The sequence below is a fragment of the Zingiber officinale genome, chromosome 8B (assembly GCF_018446385.1).
Source record: "Zingiber officinale cultivar Zhangliang chromosome 8B, Zo_v1.1, whole genome shotgun sequence".
NCBI lineage: Eukaryota > Viridiplantae > Streptophyta > Magnoliopsida > Zingiberales > Zingiberaceae > Zingiber > Zingiber officinale.
Genome location: NC_056001.1, coordinates 54,848,675 through 54,862,675, shown reverse-complemented (window position 1 = coordinate 54,862,675; position 14,001 = coordinate 54,848,675). Strand labels below are relative to the sequence as shown.

At 37.6% G+C, this 14,001-nt stretch overlaps 3 protein-coding genes across 3 annotated transcripts; all 3 read right to left on the bottom strand.

Annotated features, from left to right (window-relative positions):
- Nucleotides 1-6,132: 6,132 nt before the first annotated feature.
- Nucleotides 6,133-8,187, bottom strand: LOC122017473 (heavy metal-associated isoprenylated plant protein 3-like). The gene is made up of 6 exons (XM_042575097.1): nt 8,028-8,187; nt 7,805-7,929; nt 7,492-7,714; nt 7,195-7,400; nt 7,012-7,099; nt 6,133-6,781 (listed from the first exon to the last, which is right to left on the bottom strand). The coding sequence occupies exons 2-6, from the start codon at nt 7,811-7,813 to the stop codon at nt 6,288-6,290; spliced, it is 1,020 nt and encodes a 339-aa protein (XP_042431031.1). The 5' UTR covers nt 7,814-7,929; nt 8,028-8,187; the 3' UTR covers nt 6,133-6,287.
- Nucleotides 8,188-8,504: 317 nt separating this feature from the next.
- LOC122017932 (glucomannan 4-beta-mannosyltransferase 1-like) lies at nt 8,505-11,850 on the bottom strand. Its single transcript, XM_042575652.1, has 9 exons — nt 11,524-11,850; nt 11,007-11,105; nt 10,679-10,931; nt 10,352-10,462; nt 10,151-10,287; nt 9,964-10,077; nt 9,375-9,574; nt 9,066-9,260; nt 8,505-8,982 (listed from the first exon to the last, which is right to left on the bottom strand). Exons 1-9 carry the CDS (start codon nt 11,836-11,838, stop codon nt 8,823-8,825), a joined length of 1,584 nt encoding a protein of 527 aa, XP_042431586.1. The 5' UTR covers nt 11,839-11,850; the 3' UTR covers nt 8,505-8,822.
- Nucleotides 11,851-12,490: 640 nt separating this feature from the next.
- On the bottom strand, nt 12,491-13,642 carry LOC122015674. The gene is made up of 5 exons (XM_042572690.1): nt 13,344-13,642; nt 13,001-13,183; nt 12,858-12,927; nt 12,698-12,769; nt 12,491-12,626 (listed from the first exon to the last, which is right to left on the bottom strand). The coding sequence occupies exons 1-5, from the start codon at nt 13,611-13,613 to the stop codon at nt 12,574-12,576; spliced, it is 648 nt and encodes a 215-aa protein (XP_042428624.1). The 5' UTR covers nt 13,614-13,642; the 3' UTR covers nt 12,491-12,573.
- Nucleotides 13,643-14,001: the final 359 nt, after the last annotated feature.

Here is a 14,001-nt window from a genome sequence, read left to right as displayed (position 1 = left end):
AGTAGAAACACAATAACTTTACCAATATTTAGTTTTATAGTTGAAATTCAATTCAAATGACTTTTTTTTTCTTCAAATTCCCTTGACAAGTAGTTAGCACTATTAAGAAATAAGATAGACCTAATTAGGGTTGGATTAGGCAGGAACCCTATTCCAAGAAACCTAGTCCATATCTTTTATATACACTTGATCCTTCTCAACCTCCCTCTCCACCCTCTCTCTCTGTCTCCCCTACTTGATCAGATTCCTTCCTTCCTTCCTTTCATGGCTACAATCTAGTAGTGACTTTCTTCGACTTCTTCTTGGGCAGCTCATAAATCTTCTTCTTGATCCTCTTCTTTGATTAGTCAAACTTGATATGTTTAGGTCATGACTTGCTTTATTTTTCTTCTTCTAAAGATTTTAGATCTTTCAGTTTGGTATCTTTATGAACCCTAATGTTTAGTTAATTACTATGGAAGCAAGAATATCCTTCTTCTCTTCTCTTCTACCTTTCTCTTCCTCACTCTTTCGCTTGTTGGAGAATACAAGCTGGTGTTTGCAGCTGTGGCATCATCAAGATTCACACCAACCGGTCGAATGGTCATCGTTCGGGCATCACTGATGATAGGTTGTCTTGCTGAGAATCTTGATGATGCTGCATCGGCAATAAACGGCTAACTAACAAGAATAAGCCTCGATCGATTGAGATCTTTGTCATCGCTCATCAGGTTTGTCTTCTAGAGATCTTGCTGATTTCATTTATTTGGTTTGGGTATGAAAAACGGTAGTGAGTTCTTTGGTTTGCAAATTGCTCCTTATCTCTTATTTACTAGTGATTTAATTCAATGTGCAAAAATAAAAAAAGAATCTATTTTATCATATTTATTAATTTTTGCAAGAGAATATCATTTTGGAAATAATTAATCATGATAATTTTGCATATATCTAATTAAATATGACTGAAATCATTTTTGTCTTAGAATTTAATTAGCCATATTAATTTACTTTTTCCAACAATTTTGTTTCAAAAAAAATGACATTATATATAGAGTGTACTCTTGCCTTGGTATAGATGATGCAAAGGTAAACATGTATCAGTTTATTCTGATGTAGTACTTTTAGATCATAACTCAAAATTCATGATAATTAAGGATGTTAAAGGGAAGGGTTCGAAAACAACTTCAAGGGGCGGCGGTGGATCTACACTCAAAACTCATGATCATCACATGCTTGCTTGCTTTATTATTGGTGATATGATGCTACCGTATGTCCGTATGTATAAATTTATTCCTCCGAAGAACTTTTAGGTCGCGACCCACGACTCGTTGTCTCTGTTTCTAAGTTATGATGACATGAGTACCGAGGCGAAGAGAATCTAAAAAGGTGCTCCCGAGGGCACATATAAGTTTAGTCCTCTAAAGAACTCTTAGATCACAAACCTTATCGCGTTGTCTTTGTTTCTAAGTTACAATAACATGACTACCAAGAAGCTCTCATAGGGTTGTCTTCATCATTAGGATAAAATGACTAATATGAACAATAAATCTTCAAAAAATCCTTCTAGATATTTCTTTTAAGATAAGTTTGTTTGGTTTACATGAGTAGTCGATCACCAAAAGTACCCTTTATAATGACTAAAAGTTTGTTTCTAGCTCTATTTACAATAATAATCAACAATTATGATGTATAATTTTGAATAAGATGATTTGTCATTATTTCTCTATTCTACTAGTTGAATTGATTTATCTAACTTTAATAATATAGTGTGAATCTATAGCATTATGCCATAAATTTGAGTGGATATTATTTGTTTTTTGCATCTATAAACTTAATATATATTGATTATTTGTCCCTTTCAAAAAAGAAACAACATGTTCAATAATGAACATGTACCTTTCCCTTGAATTGTCAATACTGTGAATTAATGTGGCTTTTGAGTCTTCCTTCTTTTTTACCTTTTTGAGCCACCCTAAATTGCATTTATTAATCACCTAATTATTTCCATTTGCATAATAATAATAATAATCTAGAGAATTTTACCATAGTTAATATTTTTCTTATAATTATTTTTCCAAAAAAGCCCACATATATCTCTTGTAATGTAGGATAATGTTGTATACATTAGACTCAACTCTAGCTAGACCTTATATTGATCTGAACTTAGTGTCCTGGATTGTCTTTTATATCTTGTATTCTTAACTTTGGTCACAAACATTTTTTTGTTATTGATGGTTAAAGCAATTTGTAGTGCAAACAAAAAAACATATATAGCTGTAGATTTGAGTCTCTTGAGGAAAAATTTTAGTAAGTACGCATGTGTGTTGATAAAAAAAATATTAGAAGGGTCATTTTGATAAACACCCAAGTAAAAAAAATAATATCTCCATTTGTTGAAATAATAAAGTGGAAAATAATTAAGAGATTGCTTAAAAAGAAGCTCCAAGCACAATATTGAGTTCTTCGCCCATTTATGATGTTTATCTAAAATAAGATCTATTAATTAAAGCATTTTTTATGACAAGATTTGCTAGTACGATTTGCCCATTAATTATATTCATAAATTTGATTTTAATGTGATAATTAATTTATTGCTGATGGCTCAAGGCTAGCTCAGTTGGTATAATGAGTAGTAAAATTAAAACTTCAGAAATTTCATTAACGTAGGGCGTGAGGAGGAGGCACCACATGTGGCGCTACCACATTAATTTATTGCTCATGCATTTATGGGCAACATTAAACAACCCATTAATCTCAAGACATTTTTGAAAAATGAAATCGAGGCAAAAACATGTCTCACAATTTAATTAATTAAAATAATATTTCTGAGAGATGTCTATGTTGCAGTTGTCTTCTAGGGTTCATCAATGAGGACCTCACTCTTTCGAAAGTCTCCAAAGTGTAAAATTAAAAAAGAGAAAAATTTAATTATATAATGAAGTGACTATGGATAATTGAAATTGTTTTCTGGTACAACGAGTACCTAACTAGATTTCATGAGTAGCTTCGAGTGCAAAAATGAAATTGTGTTGTGTTTGATCATAGGTTGCTTTTAGTTCTAACCACAAATAAGTTCAACAAAACAAAAGGATCGAGTTCGACTCACTAGAAAGTTAGGGTAATGAATCAATGACGATCTAGTCTCTCATTGCAAATGATGGCTACCATCAACATAAAGGAGGGTGCGTGATTCCATTAGAAAATGACTTAGTGAATAATGTAAATCATATCGACTTTAGCGAAATCCCCTTGACTACCTCCTTGATACGACTTGCCGCCCCTTCGACTCTCGAGTTGTTGTCACTTGTGACCTCCTCTCTATTGATGCTCAAGCTCTTGCAGTCTTCTTCCCTTTGGTTGTCAAGCTCTAATTTTCTCCCTTTGCACTCTCGAGCTTGATTACCTCTTTTACGGTCACGCAATGACATTGGATATATGAAACTTAAGGGCTTCAAACTTGATTCCTCCATATTCAGTTATTGGCATTGAACTTTCAGTGAAGTCACTTCTTTCAATGATATGCACAAGGAAAAAAATTCAATAAAAACCTCAAGGATAGACACATAAAGTCATGGTCCACCATTTCACTTTTTGTGGGCCCCATCACTTTATGTGTCTATCATTGAGATTTTCATTGAATTTTTTTCCTTGTGTATATCATTTTTCCTTCTTTCTCCTATGTCCTATTTAAACAACTCTCAAGAGTCCACTTGTCGAGTATTTTTGAAGAAGTAAAGAAAGAAAACATCGTAAACCTAGCTAGCTATTTCCCTCGTTCATTCTTCGGAAAACATCTTTTCTCTATCGAAGCGCACAAAGCCTAATTTCAATTAGGAACGAAAGGTCATGTAATTTCAATTAGTTCTTCTACTCACTCCATCAATCCAACCCGATAAACAACTCCTTTTCCCCTTTCCTTTCCTTCCTCTCCTCCAAACTTATAACAAGCCTTACAAAGAAAAGAAGAATAAAATTGTCTGTTCACATCAAAATAAATTTACATGAATTTAAATCAAAACCTTATTGAATTGGTCAATTAAACGTAGCTAATTTCCTAAATATTTAAATCCCGTATTTAATTTTTAAAATGATCAAATCATATATCCTATACCAATTTTACTCCTCTCATTTACACCGATAAACAGTCAACTACTGTAATTTAAGAAAAAATAGATTTTTTTTTAAAAGATCTATTCGTATTCAAAAAATAAAAATTATTACTCTCAATATATTATGTCAAATTGATATTTGAGAGCAAAATATAATTAAAAAATCTAGACAAACATATAGGATGTGATTGCATGTCATTCCGAATTCTTTAGGTCTATGTCTATCAGCCGGTTTCAAATAAATTGGTGTTTAAAAAATCATTACTCTTAATATATTGTGTAAAATTGATGTTTAAAGGCATAGATATAATCAGGAGACTTGGACGAACATGCATGACCTGATTTCATGCAATTCCAAGCTTTCTAGATTTATCAACATGTTTCGATCAAAATCGGCTGATAGATCTAGAGAACTTGAAATTACATAAAATAAAATCATATGTGTTCGTTTAATTCTCCTGATTATATTCATATCCTCAAATATTAATTTGATATAATATATTGAGAACAATAATTTTTTAAATATGAATTAGATTTTTTAGACACATTCATGTTAATAAAACCACTACTCTCAATCTATTATGTAAAATTGATATTTGAGATTTCGATCAAAATCAATTTATAAATATTGAAAGTTTGGAATGATATAAAAACATATAATATGTGTTTATCTAGTTCTAATTATATTTATGTACTCAAATATCGTTTGACATAATATGCAAAGAACCAATGGCGTAGCCAAGATTTTAGACCAAGAGGAACGATTTTATAAAAATTTTAAATATTAGTGTAGATCAATTTTTATCCTCCAAAAGTCTAACTTTCAAATTTAAGGAGTTAAAAATGAATTTAAATTTAAAAATTTTTAGTTTAGCCCTTGATTTTAGTTGAAACAATGATCTATAGATCCTCAGACCTTATCTATGACTTAAAGCTTAAGAATCAATTTAGGTGGCAGAGAGAGAAGGGAGGACATAGTGAAGGGGGGATGCCCTATTTGAAGTAAGTATATCTCATATTTTTTTTAAATACTTCGATATTATTATTTCATCTAATTTATCATTAATATAATATTTTAGACACATAATCACTTAATTTAATGACTATTTTTTTAACCATTCAAAAATAATAATAAAATTGATAGTCAACAAATAAACATCAATATGAAAAATCGACACTATATATTTTTTTGACACTTCTATCCGTAACGAAAAAGAAAAAATAAAAAAACTTTACTTCAATCAAAAGGTGTTTGTTGTGGAGTATTGATGTAGCGATAACGATGACACTGGTAACAAACAATGACGACACTAGTAATAATATCGTGCGGTGACAATAATGTGTATGGTTGTGGCAATGACATGAGATGAAGAATTTTGAGGATAAAATTAAGGTTAGGGAAAAAAAATAAGAAGGGGATTAGAGGAGAAAAAAAGAAAATACTGTGAGAGAGGGAAAAATAAGAAAAATTAAGGGAAAAAATAAAATACAATATTGAAGAAAAATAAAAATAAAAATGGGAGAGATGGAGGGGGAATCATGGGAGAGAAAAAAAAATATGGTTGGTTTTGATTGGATTTTTTTTTATAAAAGTCTATAAAATTTAAAAATTTATAATTAAGTGTTTTTTTTTTATTTTTCTTCCCAATGTATATTTTTTTTCCTCAAATTTCAGGGGTGCACCCCCAAAGCTTCACCTAGCTACGCCCCTACAAAGAACCCATGATTTTTTAAATATCAATAAATTTTTAAAAAATATATTTAATTTTTAAAAAAATACACCAGTCAACTATTTTACGGCTGGTATAAATAAGAATGATAAACTAGATATAGGATATATGATTTGATCATTTTGAATGTCGAATATGTGATTTAAATATTTATGAAACTTAACTCTGGTTCGGTAACGACTACACTAATTAACCTAGATATTAATCAAATCAGTTGTCAATTCAATAATCTCAATTCAAATGAATGAAATGTATAATCTATTCAATTAACATTAAAAAAAAGACTACACTAACAGTAATACTACACCCTCGTCCTTAACGTACCCTATATCGGTCACCACTCACCAACGACTCTTGACCGACAAAAACACCATATATCGTCCGTGACGGTATGTTGTTGTATCGTAACGTCTCCTACGCATCGAAACGCAAGCACTATGTTATTTGCACCGTCTTATTCCGGTTGGGTTCACATAACGGAGCACGAGTTGGGATTCTCGTCGCTGAACAACTGCGGGGCGTGAACCATCTCCAAGCGGTAACCATACTCTCCGTAGTACTCCATCGCGTGTCCCGCCGGCGCCGCCCCCACCGTCGCTGCCTTCACAGTCTCCTCCTCCTTCTTCTCCCCTCCACCGCCGCCTCCTCCCTTGCCGCCTTTCTTTTTCTCCTCGCCGCCGTCCTTATTCTTCTTCTCCCCTTCGCCGTTTTCCTTCTTCTTCTTGTTCTTCTTCTCCCCCTCGCCGCCTTCCTTCTCCTTCTTCTTCTTCTCCTCCTTCTCCTCCTCCTCGCCGGCTCCACCTTTCTCCTTCTTATCGCCTCCGCCGCCCTCCTTCTTAGGCTGCACCACCACGACGTCCCGCTTCATCTTCGTCTTCAGCTTCTCCGGCAGAGCCTTCGCGTCCATCGTCCCCTTCACAATCACCTGATCCGTCTGCGTGTCGAAGACGACGCTCTCGACACCTGAGTGGCACAACGGTAATTAGACGGGATGCAGGCAGAAAACCAAAAGCCAGAGAATATTCCTCGATGCTGCCAAAGATGTACGATCAGAGCCGTACTCGTTCGATCAGACGTCCACGAAAAAAGATCAGGGAAACTGACACTTTTCCGAACACTTTTAATTTTCTTTCGGCGAGAATTTTGGATCGAAAAAAATGGGAAAAAATAAATTAAAATTTTAAGAAAAATACCTTTGATCTTGAGGATGGTCTTGCGGATTCGACGGATGCATCCTTCGCAGTGCAATCGAATTTTAAGCGTCGCCGTCGTCACCACCAGCTGATGATTGTCCGGGTTGTGTAAAAAAAAAAAGTTTGAGAAATGACGATATAATTTATTTTTAGGAAAAAAAAATGAAGGAATTGATAGTGTACTTTTTCCTGGTGCTTCTTCTCGTCGGTTTGCTTGGCGGCGGAGGGTTTTCTGGCTTTGTCGGCGTTCTTGGGGAAGTTGGTCGGTGAGATGAGGTCAACCTTCTTGTGACTCTTCGCCTCCACATGATCTCGAAGCTTCCATGGATCCAGCTTCCCCACCACCGTTAGCTTCCCAATCCCGGCGTCCGCCATGACGGCCTCCACCCCTAGCATCGCCGGAGAGATCAATCGGTAGCGGAATGCATTAAGGAGGAGAACCAAAAGATGGCCGGAGACTTCGATGGATAATATGAATACCTTGTACGCCTCGGACGGATTTGATGACCTTGTTCGAGCATCCCTCGCAATGCATATCGACCTTCAAGACGACGGTAATACTTCCTCCGTCGTTCTTCTCCGGTTTTCCACCGTCTCCGCCTTCGTTCTTCTCCTCGTTTTCTCCTCCGCCTTCGTCCGTCGCCTCCGCCGCAGCGTTGCCAGACGCCAACGCCACCCCGTCGTTGGGCTGCTGCTTCTTCTTCTGCAGCGAAAACCGACATCGAATCGCAATGGATCAAGGGAACAATCGATCGGAGTAGAAATCGAAGGAGAAGATGAAGCTCGACCGTACCTTTGCCATGGCGGCCGCTGTGTCGCTTTCTCTTCCTTCTTTTCGTCGTGGAACGAGAGAGGAAATCAAGATCGAACCAAGAGGTCGTCCATGACAATGTATACATATTAATTAAAAAAGTATACCTACAAGATCACCAGGGAATTAAGGAGTCGTTTTCTCAAAACAGCCAATAGCAAATATAGGCGTTGCGATGGGTAACTTCTCGCGTCGATTGTATTACCTTCATGGGGCGATGGTCATGCATGCATTACTGACACGTACGGTAGTTTGGAGGACGCAGGAGAGCCGTCCGATGTGAATGTTCACAGGAGAGGAGCACGCTAAAGGCCGACGCGTGGCTACCACAGGAGATCCGCACCCACGTGGCGCATTATGTTTTTTCTTTTAGGTTTTTCATAACGATTTTTTTTCTCTGAAAAAATATGAAAAATGAGTGAGGAAACTCATAAAAATTGCATGAGAATATATATATATATATATATATATATATATATATATATATATATATATATATATATATATATATTAAATATTTTAAAAAACAATTTATGAATATACATAAATTATGCTCAAAATTTATTGGATAAGTGAATCAGAGGGGAAGATTATCTATCTTTAGGATTAATATGACGAAATTCGAACATATGAATTAACAAGTGATTAGAAGAAACTGTTTAGAGATAATGAGACGATAACATACAATTTCACCATTACTGATATCCAAGAGTGGATTCGCCTTAAAACTTGAGAAATAGTAACAATTATACATTTAGGATGATAGGAGGAACAATTATACAAGATCTTACAAACTAGATTACCATCTCATTTTTCTTATACTCGTAGCTTCATACTTACTTCAGTAGCATCATGCTTGTGATCAGATCAGGAAAGCCACAACATCTACAGTTACATTTGAGTATCGAAATATATTGAAAAATATATTATGCAGAACATACTTGGTTACTTCTGTGCAATTTGGTGTTGGCTGAGTGAAAGAGTATCATCTTTATCTTCATCAGTTGGGAACATATACACCAACGTAGCCAAATCCGACGATGAAGAATGCCATAGATTGGATGAACAAATAGACATAGAAGAGATCATGACCAAACATAATGTCGTAGATTGAGCAGTATAAGAGAAATATGCCCATTAAGATCTCCATCATATGAATCCTGAAACATGAGAAGTTATATTCAGGCTCTCTACTTTTTTTCATAGTTGATATGTTTCAAAGAATTGATCTTTAATGGTGTACCTTTCTACTATGTGGCATTGATATCTTTTCTGTGACCTGGAACTGCTCTTGTTTCTCGAAGCGTTCCCTAGCTTTGCGGTGACAATCCACTCGTAGACACGATTGGTTTCGAAAAGCCCTATTATGGTTGCCTTTGCTCTGTGCATCGCCATGACATTCTCGAACAAGATCCAGAAGATGATGAGATGAAAGGACCTGCACACCATGAACATAAAGGATTAGTAAATCCAAGATGCAATTTCTGAAAGCTTTCTCGATGTATCAGTAGTGATTGATCACTTGAAGTTGCAAGTACAGTCTTACACATACCTTGGAGTGCAGATGGCATTGAGTAGAGTGGTTGCAGATGGAATATAAACAGCGACAAACTTTGGAAGACGAACATCTGGGAGCAGAACGCAGGCTGGAATGATCACACAATAGAAGAAGAAGGTCACAAAGTGTGCAACTATCTTCCTCACAAAGAAGAATGCATAGATCAGATGAAATTTCTTCCATGCTGAAACCCTCTGTGACATACAAACTTCAAATTAGTTTATATGCTTAACTTATCAGATCACAAATGTACAAATTCGATACTTCTTTAATAAATTCAATTTTTTGGTAGCAAAACCTTGAAACACACAATTAGTAGTTTCTGTATTTATTCTTCTATGACTTTGTGTCATTAGGATGCTTTCTTGAGCTTGCTATTCTTCTTTCTTATGATTCAATTAATATATAAACTTAATTCAGATCGAACATGTGAGGGCTCTAGATCATGGCCTTATCCGTGCAATTTTAGCCTTTGGAACATATAGCACAATCATTGTTTATATGTATCTTGCATTGAGAAGAAGATAGCATGCTACTAAAGGAACTTGACAAAGATTATATCACTGAAAACAAATCGTAATACCTTGCAGTATATTATCTCTTTGAACATCTTCCTGAACAAATTTGCAGGGCCACATGACCACCTGTGCTGCTGAAATCTATACGCCTTGAACGTGCTCGGTAGCTCATTTTTCACCTGCAAGATACAAGCTTTGGAACAAAAAACAGCTCAAATTCAAACACAAAGTTTGAGCAAAAGCAATGCTCACTGATAGGTCTCCAATGAACACAAACTTCCAGCCTTTCAAGGAGGCCCTAACAGCCAAATCCATGTCTTCCACAGTGGTTCGATCTTTCCATCCACCGGCATTAGCCAGGGCTTGCATCCTCCACACTCCAGCAGTCCCTGCAATGATATTGAAACTGAGACCAAGCACTAAAGATCAATCACAATGCTCGCAAAAACTCACCATTGAATCCGAAGAATGAGTAAGTCGACGATCCCACTTCTTGCTCCACACTAAAATGGTAATCCAGGGACATCTCTTGGAGGCGTGTCAGCATGCATTCATCAGCATTCACTACAATCACCAAGATGACTTTTGTGGGGGTCGAAACCAAGATGACTTTTTTTTTTAACTCCAACATTCCAGGATTTAGGGTTCTAAGATGTGAAATCCAAGTTAACTCTTTAAAACTGTAACGTTGCCTAATTTAGTGAACCAACATGTAAAATTTGAATCGATGAACAAATGTAGCGTTTTGATCAAAGAAATGGTTCTGAAACTAGGGCTCACCAAACTTCCACCTTGCCTGAACCAGGGCGAGGTCGGGATTAGAGAGCAGAAAGGGGATGGTCAGCCACAAGTAGTCGGGGTCAGGTTGGAAGTCGGCGTCGAAGATGGCGACGAACTCGCAGTCGCCGACGTAGGGCTTCTCCAGGCCTTCGCGGAGGGCGCCGGCCTTGTATCCGCTCCGGCTGGTGCGGAACTCGTACTTGATGTGGACGCCCTTGGATTCCCACGACTTGCACTCTTGCTCCACCATTTCCTGCGGTTTGAAGCTCGGTGAGTCAATTAGGCGAACAGTGAACCGGAAGGTGGCAAGCGGGGGGAGGAGCAAGACCCTGACGGAGAGATCGGTTGAGTCGTCGAGGACTTGGACGATGATCTTATTATTGGGCCATGACATCGAGCAGGCGGCGCCGATCGAGAGACGATAAACCTGAAGAGAAAAAGTATCAATAACGGTAATATTCGGGGGGCAAAATTTAATATGTTAAAAATTATGGATATAATTATAATTTAATTTGATTTTCTTTAAAAAAAAATTAAATTAAAAAAAAAATCATAAGTCCCATTTATTTATTATTGTATGCAATTTTCTTAAAATGTGTTTAGTATTATCTTTTTCTATCTCTAAGATTAATCGGTTAAAATTCTAATACTAAATTATTAAAAAAATAGGAAGTTATTTAAGTCGCACATAGAATTGGTATTAAGGACATTCAGAATTGGGTCGAGAGTTAATCGGTTTTCAATTTTACTCTTCAAAAAAAAAATGAAAAGTGCTCTTTTATTGTAGTTAAATATAATATTTTACAAATCGAATTAAACTTAATCGAATTTTAGTGCAATCCTACCTCTTTCTCATTGAACATGGGGATTTGTACTAGTACCATTGGGTGTGACTTGTTGGCCTCAATCTTCTTCCTCGCGTTCTCAACTCTATACTTAGTGTACCTCTTCAACCTCAACACCTTCACCACTAGGATCACCATGGCCATGTACACCCTCTCCGCGAACAACATCACCGACATGGCAGTGCAGACATAGACGGAAGCCCGGAGCAACGGCACCACCACCGGCACCCTGATGCACCCCCACAACGCAATGACCATTCCATCGCCCCCGAAGAGGCGATGTTGGTCATGGAACAACCCGAAGTCCCTCTTCATGTCGAGGGTTGTTGAAAGTACTGATCTAACTCGATCGAGTAGAATTGAAGTATATGCAGAGGAAGCTAGTGAAGGGGGTGAGGACACACGCTATGCATGCAGCATTAAGAGGGGGAGGGTCACCTAAAGGTTGTCTTTTAGTGCTTATTTATTGATTGTTAACAAACAAACTTGACGAAGAAGAAGATTGTGAAATACATGAGCCGTAGAAGGACGAATTGAGCCTTAAGTTGTTTGTGTTTATCGATGCCAAATCAATGATTTTCCTTTTTCTTTTCTTTCCTTTCCTTTCATGTTTGTTATAGTGGTAGAAGCACGACTAGCTGGCAGAGTCGGAGGGTTTCGGGTGAGGGAGTATGGCTGTCATGCTTGTCCTTTGCAATTGGTCGTCGTAGCCTTTGCGAAATGAGTTAGGAAGCTTAGTAGACTACAGCTACTAAAGAAGTGTCGCGAGACCACAACAATACAATATTGTCTTTAATCAGGAGTCTATTAATATGGATCCTTCGATGTTTAAGTCAGTATATTTTCAAAAGATCGATCTCTTAGGCAAGCTCATGCTGAGGCATGGAGTGTTACGTTGCGACTAGCTTAGGCTTCCCCCTTTCCTGGTCGGATCGAATCCCCCAAAAGTTAGATAAAGGATAAGATGTTCTCACAAAACGTTTATTCATATCGTCTATTTGTTAATATCATCTCAACATATTTACAGGTACAAGTTGCAAAAGGGTCTAACTACTGCTCCATGGCCTCTAAGGCTTCCCATATGTCAGTTCGAGTCACGATTCCTGCAAATTACGATCAAGTTATTCATCGGCTAACCGTCACGATCATTCGAAAATCAACAATATAATCTTGCCTGTGACTTTCCCTCCCTTGTTCACAACAGGTATCCTATGAATCTTCATCTTGAGCATTAGAGCTGCAGCATCTGCAAAGCAACAAAAGGTCAGTAGCAATTAATAGTTTGGCGATCCTTATCGCGCCGATCATATGCACAATTATGCGAAAATGATTACCCATGACCGTCTTTTCGGTCGATAGCGTGATCGCGGGTGAAGACATGACTTCGCCAACCTTTGTTCTCGCCTGATCCATCAGAATCAGTACTAGTCAGTTGCAATTGAGTGAGAAGCCGATAGTGGAAGTGGAACTAACTAACCCCTTGTGAAGCTTTTGCTATGTCACTCTTGGAAATGACCCCGATGCATCTGAGTTGATCGTCGACGACCGGCAATGCCGAGATGACATCGAAGTGATGGTTGACCTCATCGAGCTTCCGATCGACCGTCGTCGTCAATATCGTCTTAGACATGACTTCTCCTAGGAGCCAAGGTTGTTGCCCCTACCATTCAAGTATCATATAAGCTTAAGAAAGATGCACACAACAAGGATCTTGATGTTTTAATCTCGTCCGTTCGATCCTAGATCGAACGGCTGTATTTAAACAACTACGGTAAATTGATCCTTAAGGGACTTGACATGGCGAAATGGAGCGAGAATACCTTATCAACGGGGACTTGCGATTCGAGGTAGGCACGGAGATCATCGAAGCTCAACAAAGAGAAGTTCTCGGTCCACTCGCCGGAGATGATACCTTCGGGGTACTCATCCAATTGCGGCCGAAAATCCCTCATGGAGAAGAGACAACACTTGATGATCCTTGCGCCACTTCTATGTCTACCGACCCTAGAAGGAAGGTTGCCTTTCGGAACGACCGAGGGAATCGGGTTTAGGAGAAGGCTTCCTTGAATCATTGATCTACAGCAAGCCATTGCGAAATTCTGGCTGTGGAAGGAGTTTGTGAGAATGTGGCCATAAATAAGTGGATCGAAGAACAAGTCTAACACTCAACGGTTTTGCTAGAAGACAGTTTGAGGGGGGCCTCACTTCACAAGAAAATCCATCACCTGGCCATCAACTGTGAACAATTAGATTCTTGTTTCGTCGCCGATGCAGCAAGTGGCAAACTTCGATTGGTTAGCGGAATTCCGCGAGGGGCCACAGGATAAGGTTTGGTGACTAAAACTTTGTGGATGACTCTGAGGGTTGTAGTCATAACAATCGACAATTCTAGTGCTATCTTCTCAAAATTAATCCCCTCAGCCATTATCCACAAGGTTTCATGTACAAGTAGAGTACAAACAAATCGAATCCATTCAA

Excerpts from the sequence above, each read along its gene's own strand:
- LOC122017473 (XM_042575097.1), bottom strand. Across the intron at positions 7,100-7,194 it reads AGAAGAAGCACCAGGAAAAA|CTGGTGGTGACGACGGCGAC; the intron begins GTACACTATCAA and ends GACAATCATCAG. Across the intron at positions 6,782-7,011 it reads GACCATCCTCAAGATCAAAG|GTGTCGAGAGCGTCGTCTTC; the intron begins GTATTTTTCTTA and ends TGTGCCACTCAG.
- LOC122017932 (XM_042575652.1), bottom strand. The coding sequence starts at position 11,838 with ATGAAGAGGGACTTCGGGTTGTTCCATGACCAACATCGCCTCTTCGGG. Across the intron at positions 10,288-10,351 it reads CTCATTCTTCGGATTCAATG|GGACTGCTGGAGTGTGGAGG; the intron begins GTGAGTTTTTGC and ends ATATCATTGCAG. Across the intron at positions 9,575-9,963 it reads AAGAGATAATATACTGCAAG|AGGGTTTCAGCATGGAAGAA; the intron begins GTATTACGATTT and ends TGTATGTCACAG.
- LOC122015674 (XM_042572690.1), bottom strand. The coding sequence starts at position 13,613 with ATGGCTTGCTGTAGATCAATGATTCAAGGAAGCCTTCTCCTAAACCCG. Across the intron at positions 13,184-13,343 it reads CGCAAGTCCCCGTTGATAAG|GGGCAACAACCTTGGCTCCT; the intron begins GTATTCTCGCTC and ends CTTGAATGGTAG. Across the intron at positions 12,770-12,857 it reads GACCGAAAAGACGGTCATGG|ATGCTGCAGCTCTAATGCTC; the intron begins GTAATCATTTTC and ends GTTGCTTTGCAG.